General features: G+C 38.1%; 1 protein-coding gene across 3 annotated transcripts in view; it reads left to right on the plus strand.

The window, feature by feature from the left end:
- The window catches only part of Traf4 (TNF receptor associated factor 4), a 175,681-nt gene that overhangs the window by 52,263 nt on the left and 102,986 nt on the right, over nucleotides 1-20,432 (plus strand). Inside the window, exon 1 of one of the 3 annotated variants that reach the window (XM_081770421.1) lies at nucleotides 17,845-18,058. The exons of the other annotated variants lie outside the window; for them this stretch is intronic. Coding sequence (XP_081626547.1) covers nucleotides 18,027-18,058 — 32 coding nt within the window. The 5' untranslated portion in view covers nucleotides 17,845-18,026. Of the gene's footprint in view, nucleotides 1-17,844; nucleotides 18,059-20,432 lie in introns of those variants that run through there. 3 annotated transcript variants of the gene reach the window in all.

Here is a 20,432-nt window from a genome sequence, read left to right on the forward strand (position 1 = left end):
TTCAAGCAGCTGTAAGGGAGAAGAAAGAACAATACAAAAAAAAATGGCAATCAACTAGATCTGATGGATTACAAGGAAGCCAAGAAGGCAATTAATGTAGCAAAAAGAAGGCTTATAATGCTTTCAAAGGTAAGAGAGAGAGAGAAAAGATAGATATTGCACATGTGTGCTGCATCAAGGATGTAAATAACGAGATTCTAATAAGTGAGAAGATAAAGAAAAGGTGGAAGGAATATTTCCAGAAACTTTTTAATGAAAAAAATCCGAGAGGAATTTGCAAAAATTTATTCATGAATTAGAAACTGGTTCGGCCTGTGACAGTGGCAGAAGTAGAAAATGCCATGAAAAAGATCAAAAGTGCTAAAGCTCCAGTATCTGATAATCACCCTATCGAAGCATGGAAAAGTTTAGGTAAAGAACGAGTACAGTGGTTTACTCGACTTTTTAATGGGATATTGAAAACAGAAAATATGCCAAAATAATGGAGAAGGAGCTACATTGTACAGGATTTTATAAATCAAAGAGATGTGCTATAATGTGGCAACTACAGAGGAATAAAAAATTACGAGCCATGCAATGAAACTCTGGAAGAGACTGATACAAGTAAGATTGAGAGGAAAGACCAAACAACAGAGAACCAATTTGGTTTTATGCCAGGACGATCGACAACGCATTGATATTTGTACTTAGGATGCTAATGAAAAAGTACAGAGAATACCATAAGGATCTTCATATGGTTTCCATCGACCTAGAAAAAGTGCATGATAGAGTGCCAGTGGATCTTATTTGGTGAACATTGAAGAAGTGCCTTCCGAACACATACATCTGTATCTATATTGTAATATCACATGTGATGTTGTAAACAAACAATTCTACATGTCAGTGTTTACAAACACCACCACGTGGTTCGGCAAGAAGTCTTCACACCAGAGGGACCTACAGTCACATGCAGACGACGGCTTCTGGCCCCTCCTACGGAGCAGAAGACGACATCGGAGCAGCAGCGCCACCGCCACCCAAGGAACTCTATAAATTGGGTGGACAAAGGCAATTCAGTAGCAGTTTTCTGATTACCCTCCTCTGCTACGGGACTCTTGGAACCTAACCCCAGACCTCTAGTCTACTACAAGACTACGCCTATCCTATCTCCTGGCTTAGCCTGCTACGGGTCTCTGTCTGGGAATCCTAACCTCAGCCACTTAGCCTGCTACGGGGCTCTGTTGGCTACTTAACCCGCCTCTGCATGCTACGGAGCATTGGTTACTTAATTCCCCTCTGCTTAGCTTGCTACGGGGATCTGTAGAGATCCTGTCTGCGACCTTACGGTCAAAGACAACCTATAACTAACCCTGTATATTAGAGAAAATATTAGTGTAGTATTTTGTAAAAATACTTTTATAGTGGAGAAGTTTTATAATAAAACTGGTAGTGGGAGATCGATTCCGGACACCCTTTCTATTAATGCTCTACCTATACCTATATGGGACAAAGTTTTACAATATAATTTATATAACACATATAATTCAACATATGTATAAAGGATGTCCAAGGAGTACAAGAGATATCCAGGATTAGCACTTTGGAATATGCTATTTGACGATGACATCGTGTTAGTGAGAATAAGGCAGCACTTCAAGAAAAGTTAAATGCCTGAAAAGGAACGTTGAAAAGGAAAAGGATTAGAATTAGTATAACCAAGACATAATATTTACATTGTCCTATCAGGAAATATGTAATCGAGAATACAAGATTACGATTGGACGAAGAAGAGGTGGTAATGACGAGGAAATTCAAGTACTTCTTATCTATACTACAGGAAACTACAGTAGTAGAAGATGTAAACAGCTGAATTAGCAGTTGTTCCATATAATAGAGAGAAGGGGCAGGAGTATTGTGTGACCGGAAGGTACTAATATGCCTTAAAGAAAAAGTTTACAAAATAGTAGTGAGACCTGCCATATTATATGGAGCGGAATGTTGGACAACAAAGAAGGAAGAGGAACAAAAATTGCATGTTACGGTGGATGTGTGGAGTGACGCAGAAGAACAAAGTTAGGAATAAAGTGATCCGGAGAATAGTAAAGATGAGATCAATAGGATAAAAACTGCAAAAAAAGTAGTATACTGAGTGTGAGATGGTTTAAGCATGTAAGAAGGGGTGGATCATGCTGGGTGTCCGAATCTCCCTTCCGCAATCCAGACTTTTTAAAAGTTTAGTCTAATTTTAGAAGTGACTTAATAAACTTTACGTAATATAGTTTATCCTCCTATTGAATTTGGACACCATTCAAAAATCATTGGACCTGCCCTTTCCCTAAATACATTCATGCGTACGTCCTTCATCACATCCGTTATTCAATACCATTCCTCATCCTGATATGATTCTGGTCTGTTTATTATTAGTGATGTAGATATCATATCTGATCAGTAGGGCCCGGAAGTTGAGAAAAATCCTCTTTTTTACGAGTGCCCCAAGACGAGGCTTAACATGCATTTTGGGTCGGGGAACGGACATAATGGCAGGAGGACAAAATGGCAGAGGACGAAATGGCAGGGGACAAAATGGCAGGCGGACGAAATGGCAAGAGGACAGAATGGCAGGAAGTTAATTTGAATTGTCGGGTTTTAAACTATTTTGTTTCTTGCTTGATAAATGAAGATTTCAACATAAATTTTCGATTTATTCATTATGCTCCAAAGTTCGAACCTCTAATAATATTTCAATTCCAATTGACAGTCATCTACAAACACCTTACTATTGCAAGCTTTCTATTCATACCAGCAGTGTCTTAATGAAAGAAATTAGTTTTAGTCGTTTTCTTTTTTATATATATTATTTAAGATCTTTTCGGGTATTACTAAAAGAAAGCAGCTGTTATCTTTATTTCTCACTGTGATCTGTATATGCCCAAGTGAAGACAAACAGTTTCAAAAGTTATTGAAGTTATTTGCAAAACATTTCAAGTAACAAGAAAAAAAAAAGGATCCTCCATATTAAGTTGCGAATAAACTAACCTCGGTATTGTACAAAGGATCAGATACTTTATGTGGCAAAGAAAACGAATTAAAATTGGTCGATTCGACTCGTTCCGAAGTTTTTGACGAGAGGATATGTAGGATATGTACACATTATTTTCTGGTGACTGTTTCTAGTATTTTTAAGTCTATAAAATATGCATAGGGACAAATTCAAGGGAAGCTCGAGGCAAAAATCATCGGAGGAAACAAATTGAGAGTACTCACAAGAAACACTTGAACTTTCGGTAGACTAGACATAGAATCTCCCGTTTTCAAAATATAGGGTATGATTAATTGTATATATGTCATATGCAATTTGATAAGGTAATAGTATGAACACAAGAAAGAGCATTTATCAACGTTTAAAGATACGCAAGTCATTACACAATTTACTTCATTAATAAATATGATTTAAGTGTCGTTATATCAATCTTTCGTGGACTCGTCGTAACCTGGAAGAATTCTGATAAATTCTACATTAATCTAAGACGTAAATCAGGTCACATTTTGTACATAAATTTACAAAACGACACGAGAAAATTTTGATTCGAGACAGGATTTTTTCAAACATTTATGACACGAGACGAGAAAACCTGAATTCTCACCTCGTCTTGAGGGCAACGCTATAAGCAAGTTAGAAATCAAATATGCACGATAATGGTTCCTTTAAGCTGCGCTAAGCTGTAAATATACTCAATATCGCATTGGGGGTGAAAGGGGAGCGATTAAAGTGAAATGCCTGATAATTTAAGGTTCCTCATAACTCCAATGAAATTCAGAAAAAAATCTCTGAATTACGAAAAAAAGAAAACACAAAATACATTTTCAGGGTAACTCTTACAGCCATTACGTTATTATAAGATTAATGCTACTTCTGAAACTGATTTGATTGAATATGTATTTGGATAACGAAACTACTTTCATAAGTTTTTCAAAGTATCAAGTTTGAGAAGAACGAAGTTTGTCTTCCACTGTTATCTCATTGCTCATAGATACCAGTGATGAAATAATTGGTCGAAAATCACGCGGCCGCTTCTTACATCAATTCATGAAGAAAATTAGTTCCAATATTAGGTACCTAAGTTCAGTATTAACAAAAAAAAAAAAAAAAAAAAAAAAAACCTCTTGCAACAATGCGTAGCACATTTTAATACTTACACTTGAAATAAAAATATGACTGGATTTGGCTTTGAATTTCATATGTGAATAACAATATAGGGCTTTTTAGAATAGAGGAGGGGGAGGGACAGGTTTCATTAAACAAGATCGTACATCTGATATGTTTTAACTATAAGCAACTTGTACTTGCAGGCTAAACTCAGTCTTCTGAAGTCAAACGACAAATACCATTAAGAAGTTCAAGAGAATAACGTATATCAAGAGAATAACCTATCAGCATTATTTCATACTACAGACACAAATATACCACTAGGCTACCAAGTTTAAAAATTATATTGTGTGTGAAAGCAGTTAGTAGATTTAACTCTTTGTCACATGATAGCTAGATCCTGAGAGAAATTCAGAGGGAGTCCACAGGAAAATTCTTTCTTCATAAATAAAAGTTGTACTACTTAGAATTATTATAAAACCAAGATATCAATTGGAAGATGGTTAAAAAGAAATAAATTTAAGAAAAAAGTTAAGACATTGATAAGTGATATTTACCCTCTTTTACGCTCTTGGTTCAATTTAGCTGCATTTATATGATTTGGACATTTGAGGTAGAAATGAATAAATCGAGAACCGTTACCTACTAACAAACACAATAGGTAAAACCTAAAAATACGAGCCCTAGGAGTTATAATTTTTGCCAAATTAACTTCCTGCCATTTCGTCCGCTGCCATTTTGTCCTCCTGCCTTTATTTCCTGCCATTATGTCCCCTGCCATTTTGTCCTCCTGCCATTCTGTCCTAAATTCTTTTGGGTCATTGTAGGCCAGAAAATGATGGATTTTATTTGCCCCCTTTTTTTTTTTTGCCTTTTTCGGTGTTTTTCTGTTTATTGGTCTTTTCATAAGCTTTCATAGCTCTTAACGTCTTTTTTTGCACTTCATCTTTGAGCAATAAATTTATTGGCCATTAACTCGAATCACCACCACGTCTTAAACATCTTTCCTTTAGTAAAGAAAATTCAAAAGATAAGACATTCTTCATTGACTGCACTGATAAGACCAGATCTGCAACAATTACAAGTCAGATAAGGAGGCGTAACAATGTCCTCCAGCACAAGAGGGTGAGGGTAGAGAAGTCTTTTTTTTGTTTGTTTGTTTGTTTGTTTAGTTTGTACTCCAGTTTGTGGAAGAAGGACAGGCCATTAACCTACCAGAAGCATATATTTCTTGAGCATTATATTCATTAAATATGTAATTCTAATTAAATAGAGTCTTATTTTTAGGTCCTTTTTTCTAGTTTTTAGGATCTTTTTTAAATATCTTTAGGTCTTCAACTTCCGAGCCCTACTGATCAACACTGGTGTCTCTGGCATGTAAACTTTGGGGGGGACATCAAAGAAAGTGATTTAAATAGTAGTACCTAACCCATTTTGTACTTCAAAATATTGGGGGGACGCGTCTCCCCGTCCCCCCCCCCCCGCCAGAGACGCCCATGCTGATCAGTAATTTGATTGTTCTGGCGAAATCTAATACGAATAGATATAACCAGCAAACAAAGAAGTGTTTGGTAAAATCTTCCCTGTGAATATATGCCTTGTCTTTATGTGAGAATGGTTTGCTGCTAGTGGACACATTTCCTTGCTTTCGTTTTTCTTCTGCTCGTTCACTGACAACTACAGATCAAATTCTCACTTTTGTAATCGCCAGATCCCAGCTCAAGTCAGCCAGATCCCACTGGCGGCCACCCTGAGTCAGGTTTTTCCTTCCTTTCAACAAGTAAATGCTGGTATGATACATTGAATATATTGTCGCTATTGGACACAATTCTGTTTTCTCTTGTCTTCCCCTCGTCCATTGAGAAGTACAGATGAACGTTCTCGCTTGGTAATCGAGAGGTCTCAAATCAAATGCCACCCTAACCCAGGCTTCTGTATCATTTGAATAGGCAAATACAAGGATGGCTCATTGAATATATTGGCTCCAACCGACTTTGAATATTTCACAGTAGCCAAATTCTTTTTTATGTTTCACAGCTTCTTAAATGATGTTATTAAAGTTTTCATCCCATCATCTCAGGTCACCAAGTTCTCGTCCGCCCTTCCCTTTCCATTTCTTTGTAGCTTTTCTTTCCTATATATCATATCATAAAGGTAATCAAGAAAGTTCTGTCGCTTTTTCACCCATCACCTTTGCACACCGATATATCACCTAAAATGTACCTGGAAGATCAGAAATAGTCCTCATCAGCATCGACGACCTTCTGCTAACGTTCTGGAAGCCAATGGATTTCATCGCGGTAGAACTTGATGGGCCGTGAAGCGAAGAAGGTATTAAGTGCATTTTGTGTCTCTATTAGAGATTTGAACTGGCGTCCTCTAAGGTGATTGTCAAAGGAATAGAACAGGTGATAATCGGACGGTGTAGTGCACGGGGAGCATGGCAGATGTAATAGTGTTTGTATGGTGTTCCGGGGCGTAGTATGGTGTTCCGGGTCATCCTAACCAAGTGGAGCTTAGCGGTATCCTGTAACAGGACTCCTTTGCGATTCAGAAATGCTGGCTTCAGAGTTTTGCGTTTTTCTTGAACACGCCTCAACTGCTGACAGTACACAATTGCATTGATGCTCTGACCAGCTGGTAGCAGTTCCCGATGCACGATGTCGCGAGTAGTCCAGCAAACACACAGGAGGACCTTGTTTTGGTGAAGTGCAGGTTTCGACTGCTTTGGAACCGGTTCATGGGATGCTAACCAATGATGATGGCGCCGTGGAGCTTCGTACAGGATCCACTTTTCATCACATGTTAATATCCTGTCTAGAAATGGCTCCTTCCTCAGACGAGGGAGTAAAGAAACACAGGTGTCTGCTCGCGTTGCCTTCTGGCCCGGAGTCTATTATGTGCGACCCATCGACCGAACTTGTAGTGCTTTCCAAGTTGATGGAGGTGCTGCCGAATGGTTTCTCCACTCACACTGAGTTGTAGTCCTACTTCCTCACATGTCTGAGCAATGTTCGCCTCAATTACTGCCGGAATATCGTTTTGTACATGTGTTGGTCTTCCGGCACGTGGTGCGTCTTCGAATGTTTCGTCACCGTCCTTATACTTGTTGAAACACCGCCGTACTGTCCGCATAGTCACGACAACAAGGGCCTGGCATATCTTTCGCCCCGCTGCAGCGGCGTTTGATTCCAGTTTGAACTCGTACAGCATACATGCCCTTATGACGCTCTGTGGAGGTAACATGTTCACGGTGTAACTGAACTGCCACAACCAAATAGTATGTTGGATATACCCACACCAGCAATTGACCTTCGCCTTATCTCCATTCGCATTCAACTCACGTTGTGAGGGCCAATTGAACATAGACCTTCACAAAAAGCGACAGAACTTTCTTGGTTACCTTTATATTTGGTCCATATATCTTAATCGCGGGCTGGCCTTCCTCTAGCAATTTTTCCCTGCATAGCTACTAAATTCACAAACTCTATTTCCTATCGGCAGCAGTATTCATCCGCTGGAAGGAAAATGATGAAATTGTATTCTGAAGTGAAATGGGCAAAGATGGGTATGGGGGGGGTACATCGTGACGTCATGCGTTCCCCTACCTTTTCGGATTCAGTTTTACCCCTAGTCAATAGTTCTAACTACTTAGAAGAGAAAAAAGTGTTGTAAGAATTAAGCATGTATGTCATAACAATTCACAACATGGCTATGAAAATAAATAAATTTTTGTTTGTTTATTTGTTTGTTTATGAAATGAAAGGGTGTTAAGCTTGTATTGAAGTCAACCGGGAATTGTTTGGAATGCGATCTAACTCAAGCGTTTTACATTGTAGCCTACCAGCCTTTAGGTTAAGCTGTTAATAAGGCTTACCGGTGTTAGATCTCAAAGTAATTACATTTACATCTCGTATTAAGAATTGGATCCGACTTTGTAGAATAGAAATAGGAGGTCATTTCCTTTCGTCTCTAAGTCGTAATGTTCTATGCAAATGAAGAACAATTGAGATTAGGCGACGACATAGATTAAGGATTAGTAATATTCAACAACTGATTAATTACGGTTACATCCCAGATGTATTCATTTCGATTAATAATCCCCCGATTAAAAATCCTTCACTTCTTATAGAGGTGCCTAAACTCGTAAGCCTTACCCTGCATCTTATCTGAATCTGTGACGTGCTCCTGTAATCCCACAAACTTGAAAGCAAGACAGTGTGGTGGGAAAGGACCTGTGTGAGAAATTCATGTTGTTCTGTGCACTTTATAATTGTGCTCAATTCAAATCCCGATAAAATTCGGAGAGAACTCACATAAATGAAGGATGCAATCCTTCACATAAGAAAGTAAAGCGAAATGTGTCTTGATTTTTTTTTTTTTCAAACTCTTGCGACCATGTTACTGTCTCCCAAATTGCAGTATTAAAGTTCATGTACGATTCATATAATTCTTTTTACTGTTCCCATCCACCATCTGCAGCCAGAAAGAGCAAAAAAAGAGATCCCATATTTCGTATTCGCCCAGACAAGAGAAGCGTGCGAAGCAGATGTTCAGAGCTGCGTCTAACATTCTTCAGTAACATTAGTGGTACATAAAACATTTGCCCCAACCTTGATTCCTTCCCTGGAGGAGCAGTAGTGGAACATACTTTTTCCACTACAAATTGTACTGAACACATGTTTCTCGCGTTTATAAAGCAGAGAAAATACTAAAATATCTACGTTGTCCATTCCTTATATGTTCTATAGTTATTGTTCTACTTAAAAAACATAGAGTTCGTCGCCATAGAAATACAAAACTTCTCATTATTTGGTAGCCAACCCCAAAGCTCCTGCGAGCTCCTTCGTGACTAAGCGGTTAGCGTACGGGCCTTTGGCGTAGGAGACCCGGGTTCGATTCCAAACGGGAGCTCATATGGTCCGGATTCCACGTTAATCAGAAGGTCCACGTCTCATATAGCCTCCCTGCTGAACGGAACGCTAAACTAAAATCAACTCAACTCAACCAAAGCTCCTGTCCTGGTCCGTACAAAAGTCCTATGTTTTATATTCTAGGCTATATAAAAGTCTCCTAAAACATTTTTCTTATATCTGCTGCATTGCCTAGAATTCCGTTGTTTCTTCATATTTAACCAAAGGGGATAATAGTTTTAAAATATTAACATTTAATTTTAACTCATAGTTTTCTCTTTTTCACTAGATACGTATTGTAAAAGGACAAAAGAATGTTTTAAACTTTAGAAAGTGCACTTAAATTTTGATGAATCAATAATTATTTTGCCACCCTGCTCCTCAAATTAAGTTCCGGTTTTATAAGAACGTTAACACACAAATTTCTAAGCAAGAGCAACACACTATTCCATGCAACTTCCATGCACACTATTTCATGCATTGACTTCCACATTATTCTGGTTGAATCTTCCCACTCGTTTTACAAAGGTAACCAAGGAACTTCTATCGCTTTTTCACCCAACATCTTCGAACATCTGTATACCACATAAGACGTACCTGGAAGATCAAAAATAGTCCCCATCAGTACTAACGACCCTCTGTCAAGGTTCTGGAAGGCCATGGATTCCATCGCAGTAGAATGTGGTGGGCCGTGAAGCGAAGAAGATATCAAGTGCATTTTACACCGCTACTAGGGATTTGAACTGGCGTCCTCTAAGGTGAGTGTCCAAGGAATGGAACAGGTGATAATCGGGCGGAGCAACGTCCGGAGAGTATGGCAGATGCAATTTTGTTTCCCATCCTGGTCGTACAGGACCCACCTCTCATCACATGTCAACTCCGTGTCCAGAAATGGCTTCTTCCTCGGATGAGACAGCAAAGAAACACAGGTGTCTGCTCACGTTGCCTTCTGGCCTGGAGTCAAATCATGTGGGACCCATCGACCCAACTAGTAATGCTTCCCAAATTGATGGAGCTGCGGCCTAATGGTTTCTCTACTCACACTGAATTGTAGTCCTAATTCCTCACATGTCTGGCTACTGTTCGCATCAATTGCTGCCTCAAAATCTTAATTTTGTACATGTGTTGGTCTTCCGCACGTGGTGCGTCTTCCATTGTTTTGTCACCGTCCTCAAACTTGTTAAACCACCGCTGCACTGTCCGCGTAGTCACAACATTCTCACCAAAGGCCTAACATATCTTCCACCCCGCTGCAGCTGCGTTTGACCCCAGTTTGAATTCGTACAGCATACACGCCCTTATGACGCTCTGTGGAGGTCCCATGTTCACTTTGTCCTTACGCAATTTCACGATATAACTGAACTGCCACAAGCAGGTAGCATGTTGGATATACCCAAAACAACAATTAACCTCCGCCTTATCTCCCTTTGGGGGCTGTGGTAGCTCAGTGGTTAAGTGTTTACCTTTGGTGCATGGGGTCCCTGGTTCAATTCCAGCTTGCACCAAGTGAACTTTGTGGTGAACAAACACCGTGTGTGTAGGTTTCCTCGGGATTATCCCGTTTTCTCCCATTTTCTTCATCCCACCATTTCATTTATTTCTCATCATCACCGTCTCCTTTACCCTAACCGGCATAACAGTGGGACGTAAAACTCAAATAATTCATTTCATTATCTCCATTCGCATTCAACTTACAGTGTGAGGGAAAATTGCACACAGACCTCCACAAAAGCGACAGTACTTTCTTGGTTACCTTTATAACAATCACACAGCAATCGATATTGAAACGGTAACTAAAAAACAAACTCTACGGCCTATAGAACCGGGAGGTTCAATGCCATATTCCATTGATGTCTGTCCTTAGCCAACTGGATTTGTTTGTTACTTTGTACTTGCTATTTCTGGAAAATTCACCTTAATATTGTCCTCCCGTCAGCGATGGCCTTTTTCCGCTGGAGTTTCCAGTTATAATTTTGAAAGCGTTTTTACTATCTTCCATTCTGGCTATACAACCTGCCCACGTAAGCCTTCTAGAATTCATAAACTTAGCACTTTCGCTAATTTACATTCCACCCTTAGACACAATTTCTCAAATTCACCGTTCACACTCCTGCACTCCTCCCAGGAGCGTAATTTGAGGAGGGAAAAGATAAGTTTGAGATAAACTTTAAAATAAATAAATAAATAAATTATATGGCTAAAATACTACCGTATTATACGGACTATAAGACGTACTTTTTCTTTGAAAAATTGCCTCCAAAATTCAGGTGCGTTTTATACTTGAAATTAATATAAAAATGTTCAGTGTTTGATTAAAAAATTCCCGCCAGTCTTAAAAATGACCATATATTCGATGCCGCGGGAAACCTATCTCTATCTGGCAACATTGGATTCAACTGGCAGCAACAGTGCTCCGATTCGACGAACGAGTTGCGGGAATTCACAAGCTTGCTAACACTGTCTCCCTCCCGCCCCGCCATCACAAACCCAGAACCACAGACTAGAATATACAGACAGTAAACTCTGCGAAAAGCTGGAAAAACTTTACGGTATTTAAAAAATGCTTAAAAATTAAGGTACAACTTATAGTCCGTAAATTACGGTAATAAAAAACGCGAGACTCTTTTCTCGGTGAACAATTCCCCCCTTCCCCCGCCGTGCCAAAATCTGAAATCATGATAGTGCAGGGGTTCTTAATCTGGAGGTCGCGACCCCTAGGGAGCCGCAAGAGGGCTTCATGGGGATCGCGAAGATAAGCGGAAGAGATAAATATAATTAGAATCTAATACCGGAAAATATTTTTAAATATTATTTTGAATTTTGTTCTGACAGGCATATTTTTATTTTTATACTTACTGTTAGGAACAGCAAAAATAGATCTACTAACCATTTTTAACAGGTGCAGAGTTATCTAAAAATCAATTTAAATGAAAGAGGTACGATATGAAACTAATGAGAACTGCTTGTTGAAATACCAGAAAAATACAAATGCAACAAAACCTGCATATTGAAATACAATTAAAATTGAAAGCTAATGAGATAACTGAGCATGGTGTGATTTCACTAGTGTGACAATGTCCGGTTCAATCTTCATGACACACATCAAGACATTTAAAATACTCAATAACTTTTTAACAACTGCTCAAGCTTTTTGGAAACAAAAATTAGTAATCACTTGATTTGTTTATCATGTGAACCAAAATTAAAGGAATTATGAAGTTTTAAAGTTTTCAGACGGCCTCTATTTTGAAATAGTATGACGAATCGGATTCGATATTTGTAATATGAATGAACTGACTAAGTTTGGTTTTAATCCATTCGCTTTTAGGAGACTTACTGTACTCACTATATACAAGGAATGGATTCTACTATTATACGAATAGATGGATGTCTTGATATCTTCGCAATAGGTATACTAAAAATCCCACATAAGCTTATTACAAAGCAGAAATTATAAGGGGGTTGCTGATAACAGGATGTGATAAAATGGGGGTCGTGAGAGGAGTTAGGTTGAGAACCACTGTGCTAGTGCTTCCTAATCGTAGCCCAGAAAACCAGAAATACAGCGGTGGGAGCCCATGGAGCTAACAACACATTGCACTACTAATGTTGCCCACGAAACGATTTCGTCACGTTTACCCAAAGTTTAGATCTCAAACACTGTTTTAGTTTTGCCTGACTTATAGTAAAATAAACTGTAAATTAATAAAAACGAACACAATAAAGAACATTTATGAGAGTTAAAAGATACGTAAGACATGACACAATAAATTCCAATTAAAAGAAATATGGTTTCATGTTATATCTCACCCTTCATAGACATCTGATGACGCGGAATGATTCAGATAACTTTTAGATGAAATTAAGAAAACGGATGAAGATGGGCATGTAGGCCTATTTACAAAGCGAGAGGACAAAATAGGACGAGAAAATATTGTTTGTCATCTCGTCTTGTTTGTAACACTACGTACAACTAAAGAGAGTTTGGCCACCCTTGGCTCATTCTTATTCTATCGATTAATATGCTTCTGGCTGATGGATCGATTGATTGGAGTCCAACGTCCTTTTCAGTAGCGAGGCTAAATAAGACAGGACCTACTGTTGAAAGAGATATTCAATCTCCTGCCCGCGTTTGTATCCGAGATAAGTATGCTCACCGGGAATTGAACCTGGAACCAAGCACAGAAAAATCGTAGCGGCTTGATCATGAAAGGGTAAGGTATTTCTGTATTATGGGATCCGTCTTTCAGTTTTACACTATCTCCCCTCTTTTGGTACATTCACTACATCTGCGTCATTGCAAGAATGTAAATTTGAATTGTTTTATTTGAGCATTTTGACTTTCATATGCCTCGGGAAGTAGTAAGGTAAAAGTATTTAAGAACGTGTCTAATGCCTCTTTCACATTATCCGGCGATTTGCCGGATCCGGTTCCGGCTGTTTGCCGGATCCGGTTTCCGCCCCTTTCATATTATCCGGCGTTTTGCCGTGGATGAAAAATATGCGAGCAGAGTTGCTGTGCAACTGAAGAAACAAAACTCAGTGACTCTTGTCGTGTTGTGGTGGTTGTAATGGACAGACGCAAAATGTGTTTTCTACTCGCCTTGTTAAGACACAGGCAGGAAAAAAAAAAAACGTCAGAGACACATATGGGTTCACCGTTTTTTAGAGAAGCGGTATCTTGGAGATTTTTCCATACTGTTTCCACAGTTAAGGGAAGACGAAGGAAAATTCTTTAATTACTTTCGTATGTCTATCGCATCTTTTGATGAGTTGTTGGATCGCGTACGGACCCAGCTGCAGAGGCAGAATTCAAAATTTAGAAACTGTATTCAACCTCCAGAAATGTTGGCTGTAACATTAAGGTAAGATAATTTGTATTTTTTATACACATAGATAACGTTAAATTTAATGTAATTGAATAGATAGTTGAAGAAAGGATCTGAGTCAATTTCGTGTAGTCATAAGATATTGAAGAAAAAACATGTTAAAACATTTCACTACAATATACGAGACGAAACACTCAACACAAGAAGTTAATTCCTTTATCAATAGTACCTTACATATATTCGCAGCTGAATTTCCAAGGTGATGGATCCAGGTCCCTTCTGTAATCAATAGAATAGTGTAGCTGTTGGGGACGAAATGTGAAAGTAAACACTATCTTGAGTTTCACCATTGAGCTCAGTGACCCCGAAAGCTATGGATTTGACATAAATATCGGTCATTTTCAATTATTTTTACATGTCTCGAAATTCCTCCCCCCTCTGGTGATCCCCGGCCCGCATACAAATGGTGGCTGAAGTCATCGCTAATGGTAGTGTTACCATTGATCTCAGCGACCGCGAAAACTATGGATTTGACACTAATATCGGTCATTTTCTGCTACTTTTACATGTCGTGGTAAACGCCCCCCTGAGACCTCCTGGTTCGAATTTTGAAAAACATGCATCGGTTTGATCTGGAGCCTGGACCAAGGTACTCGTGACCAAATTTTGGTAACTTTCGGTCCACTCGTATGGTCCCTAGGCCGCACAAAGACAGACAGACACATAAACTCTTTATTTTATTTATATTAGATTATTATTATTATTATTATTATTATTATTATTATTATTATTATTATTATTATTATTATTATTATTATTATTATTATTATTATTATTATTATACTATTTCGGGTTTATTCTTTTGTTTTAAGCGTTCCGACTATTGACTCAAGTCTCTTTAAAGCACTGCTCTAGTCTCTGAATTCAGAGGACTATTCAAGAAATAACAGCCTGATAATTATAAAATATATAAAGTACGGTATATTTATCAAATATCACATCATGAATTCTCTCTTGCTTTGCGTAGCAAAATAGTACATAAATATATAGCAAAAGACTGTGTTGCTGAAATATTTGATAGTGTATATTTCAATTTTGGGTCACCACAAATTTATAGAAGGTCATTTGTCCAGTGCTACACGGACATCTCCCAATCTTCTATTACATAGAAAATTAATACTTTATATTGATTTCGACACTTCGGTAGTATTGGTCGTTTTCAATTAATTTTACATGTCATCTTTCCCCATATATTGTATATACAGGTTTGGTTAATTACTCCAGATGTACTGGGCTAGAACATAACCACATACACAAACACACTCCACATAACACACAAAACCACACGCTCCCATATTATAGCAGCCACTTTCTGCTCTTTCCTGGCAACACTTGCTTCCTGACCCAACACCCATCCGGTAGTTTGCCGCGTATATGTGAAGAGCGTCATTGCTTGTAATGTTCCGCTTGGCTATACACGGCGATTTGCCGCGCCGGATTCTAGCAGGGAGATCCGGCTGTTTTTGCTCGCCGGATGAATGTCCGGTGACCGCCGCACATATGTGAAGAGCTTCATTGCTTGCAATGTCTTTCTACCTCGTCCGGCAATTCGCCGGAACCGGATCCGGCAAATCGCCGGATAATGTGAAAGGGACATAATAGTGGAAGTGGGAATTTTTATTTAACACGTCATACCTTTGGAATAAAATCTGACAGCCAATTATTCCATGCATATATAGCTATAGAACATTAGGAATCTCCCATATGTTCTGCCACAAAAGGAGAAACAAAGGCCACACCTGTGATGCACGTGTCACATGGGTCACTTGCGTCAAGACTTCCATTTGGGTCTCTCTTTTCAGACTGGTCTGACCCGTACAGACCTGGAACCAGCTAAAATATCACCTTCACCATTACTGTAGAATTTTATAGTAAATTAATTATGTTCACTAGAGTTACTGGATTAAATCTTGACGACCTCCCTCTCATAAGAAAACATGTAGGTTTTATTCTTTATGAATCTCGCCTGTGTACACTTTGACAGATCCTGAACTTATTTTTCAGTGCAATACACAGATGTACTAAGTCGTCAAATCGAAGAAAGAATTGAAGACCAAGAAATGTTAAAATGATTTTTCGTACTTTACATTATACCCTAGCTTCGCTCTATATGTAGTTTTGAAGCTTCAGTAAAACGTTGGTGGTTATTGAATGAAACTCTGTCACTTCTACAGTTTCCTTCTTCGATTTCTTAACATTTCGGTTGTTGGACTTTGTCTCTTTTTAAACTTGACAATTTAGTTATAAGAGCTAGAGCATTACGTTTGCTCCAATTACATTAGCTACATCATATAAACTCTTCATGTTTATGGCAAGGGAGACGATCCTGAGGAGGCCAGAGGGCCCGGGCCCCTCCAAAGCTCATGTGCCCTCCCCCCTAGTTTATTTATGAATATACAATATTTGGCATAATTTGAATGCAGTTTGTCTTAACATCCTCATATATATAGACCTACCTTCTGTGTCTGAGTGCCCCCCAAATTCACAGAGAAATCGGCGCCCTTGGTTTATGGTATTTCATCGTCGCCGGGTGACAGTTGGATTACGGGTCACAAATAGAATAACATGTCCCAGACAAGCAACTAATAGCAGAAAGCTACAATACTATGGTTGAAGTAGCGTAGCCATTTTATTTTTTTAATTTTTTTTCGGGGGGAGGGAGGTGGAAAGAGGAGGTTTCCACCTAAATGTTTTTTATGGTTTCTAAAGAAAGAGGAGGAAAGATTTTCTTCGATTCGAAAAATTAGGTTTCTCTCATTGTTGAGGTCGTAGGATCTTCAATTAGTTATATTCCATGATATAGCACATACCACCATTGTATAATTTTATTTGTAATTAAATCATAAGCTCGTGTATTCATTCTGCATTGATTAACTCAACTAAGGGTTAGAAACACTGTGCATGTGTACTTTTAAAACCCTTCCACATCTTCTCCTATAACTTTGTAATAAAAATTAAATTTTGAATATTTCAACATGTGGTTTTAAGTTCTTGCCAATCATGTTTGAAAAGTCTCCGTAAGGTAGTTTACCAAAGAAATACATAGAAACACTCCGCTATTGTCTTTATTGCGCAGTAGAAATCTCTAATGAATACAAGATTAAAGTCTTCTCTCGCTGAAGTCTGTCACAATTTGCATAACTTAACATACACACATAGTCAAGAACAAAAGAGTATATTTCAATATTTTTCTCACAATAACAAGTACTTACATACTCTGTAATGAGACTTTTTGAACACTCTATACTTTTATTTCTTACATGAAATTCATATTTTGCTCGTAAATGCAATAAATCTACGAAGGACTATATCTTGAAAGCGCTGACAGTAGCATCATTTGAGATTTTTCCAGGGGGCAAGGTTTATTGTCCAGACATAAGAGTTCCATGCTTTTTGTTAGTATCTTAGTATACGACTTACTAAAAACCTTGTGTTTCTCAAACTCAGGGGGTTTGCCGTCCACCCTTCCCAAATGACGCCTCTGGTTGCAAAAAGATACAACCATGCTCTTTTTATGTATACCCCGCCTGGATGTAAATCCCAGGGAACTTACTTTGGTACTATACGTAGGTCTTTGATATTATAAAAATTAAGTGTAGGACCCTAAACACAGCTCGGACTTTTTATACGATACACATGCTTCTAAACATACGATATTAGAAGTTTAACTTTCAAGTATATATTTAATTCGGAGAAAGTTAGTTTAAAAGTTCTTGGGTTGCAGAGGGGCTTTACTTCGCCGGTGATAGTAGTATAAAAATCCTTTCTTCGTTTCAAGTGAAAATAAGAACGAAGGAAGGAAGGGAGCGTATGGAAGTTGTCTGAGGAGCAGTAATATTTGGGAGACATTGGTTGGCAACGATGTTAGCGGATGAGTCGCTCAGCTGTTGAGAGAGACAACAGCGGCTGCCAAGCACAGAGAGGGGCCGGATACACTTTAAAGCTACAGTGAGTGTTAATACGAAGAAAAGCAAAAAAAAAAAAAAAAAAAAAAAAAAAAAAAAAAAAAAAAAAAACGTGTGTTTTAACCAAGTGAAAGATAGATAACTGTTCGAGACGGGGAACTGTTCGAATAAAACTTCACACTCTCAACGCATCATGCCGGTAGGGTTGGTCTACAATGTCACCAGGTAAGCCCATCACTTCTTGTTTCTTATTTCATTTGAAGAATATACAATTTACAGGGATTATAATCATCCCTGGCATTTCTCAATCTGTGGTCCTTGTGGTTTTCCCTTCTGGTCCTCTTAGATTGAATGTTAGTTCGAAAGAGACAAAAATTAAAATTCAGGATATTGTGAATTACATATAATAATTGAGAGTTTCAAAGAGGTAGATATTATATGAAAAACAGGTTATACATTTTAATAAGTAAATATTACATAAATTCTTACCAGTTAGCCTCATTTCGCACGCAGCAAAAATTTTGCTTCGAATTTTGAACAGAAGAATGTATGGAAGAACAAATGAAAAAGTTGAAGAGGAACAATTCGGGTTCAGGAGAGGTAAGGGCACAAGGGATACAATTGGATTATTAAGGGTGATTGGGGAAAGGTTTATAGAAAAAGGAAGAGAGATGTAGGTGGTATTTATTACCTAGAAAAGAATGAATTTTCACCACATGAATTTTGAGTTTTTGATGGGAGTCCTAAAAGACATTGGATTGGAGATTGAAGACTTACAAGAAACTTATACCTATATGAACCAACAAATAAGTATTAGAATAGGGGGGGGAATGACAGAGGAGAGTGCAATTGGAGAGTTCTCTCGTCAACAATATTTTAATATCTATCTAGAAGAGGTAGTGAAAACGAGGCTACAAAATGAAGACAGCACTTCAGTAGGAAATAGAACGGTTAAGTGTATTCGATTTGTAGATGATATGGTAATCTCAAGGGAAAATCTATAACATGTTAGAAAACTTGGAAGGGCTACCTATGAAGAATATGAGATGAAAATAAATGTTAGAAAGACAAAAGACATGGTGATTGGAACGAAGCAGTCCGTGTCAAATATAGAAGTAGGAGGAGAGAAAATAGAACAGGTGACTAGCTTTCGGTACCTGGGTAGTATTATTAGTGATCTTATGAAGTGCATCAGTGAAATAAAAGCAAGAATAGGAATGGCGAAAGAAGCCTTTATGAGGAAGAAAATACTATTTTGTGGGATCTTGAATAAAGAGTTGAGAAAAACAGTCATAAAATGTTACGTGTTGAGTATTGTACTGTATGGGGCAGAAACGTGGACATTACACAAAAATGATGAAGAACGACTGGAGGCTTTCCAAATGTGGGTGTGGAGAAGAATAGAAAGAATTACTGGGTCGAGTGGAAAACGAATAAGAGGGTGCTAGAACTGGTGGGGGAGGAAAGAACAATGTTAGATATCATTAAGAAGCGAAAGAGAAACTAATTGGGACATTGGCTAAGAGGGAACTGTATCATGAACGACGTACTAGAGAGTATGGTGGCAGGAAAGACAGGGAGGGGATGAAGGAGACTGCAATTAATGGACGATATCAAAACAAAGAAGTTGCAGGTGAAGAGGAAGAGGTTAGCGGAAAATCGTGAGGTATGGAAGGTTCTCATTTGCAGCAAATGACCTGTCAATGATGGCAGAATACCTATGATGATGATGATGATAATGATATAGAATTACAATAGACTTTCTTTCTACTGACTTTTCTTTAACAGCCCGTCTTCCAAGAAATAAGTAATGTTCGTTATCAGTTGTGCTTGTTGCTCCTCAACAATGTACAACTCCACAAATCAGACATTTTTTTAAAAGTAGATTTTTATAGTTTTAAGACCAAAGGCGTTTCTCTTCGTTTAGTAAATGTATTTATAAAATAAAGTGCTGTACTCAAGGGCGCCGATTTGTCTGTAAATTTTGGGGGGAGAGCATTCAGATGTAGAAAGCATATATGAGGATTTTAAAAGAAATTATATTCAAATTATACCAAATATTATAAATTTACAAATACATAAGGGGGCCCACATGAGCTTTGGGGGCTAGGGGCCCCTTGCTCCCCCCCGGGATCGGCGCACTTGGCAGTACTTCATTCGGTATTCTAGGCTCAATCCTACTTTTCAATCAATATAGATGTATCGTAAACAAGTGTATCGTTTGTATGTGTGACAATCTATTGTGCTTTATTTAATATACAGATTTTGTTTAACTAAGTTGTCACTGAGCAACTATGGTCGAAACTTTGATTTTGACCAGAAGCTTTATTAATCATTATAGATATTCTATTACTATACAATTTAGGGAATACGAAATGGCGATTTTCGTTTTAATAAACTTTTTCGTTATCCAACCAGCGTTCGGTCCTGTGCTCATCGGTTAAAATAAGTTAACTGTATCATTAAAAAATATTCCTTTATTTGTTTAAAAACTTATATAATTTTTTTGTTCATACCAATACAAAATGAATAATTTAATTAGTGCTCTTTAAAAAATATGTATATATATTGGTATAATTATGTACACCCAGAGCATTAA

This window comes from Thermobia domestica, chromosome 9 (assembly GCF_964235325.1).
Source record: "Thermobia domestica chromosome 9, izTheDome1.hap1.1, whole genome shotgun sequence".
In the NCBI taxonomy this organism is placed as follows: domain Eukaryota; kingdom Metazoa; phylum Arthropoda; class Insecta; order Zygentoma; family Lepismatidae; genus Thermobia; species Thermobia domestica.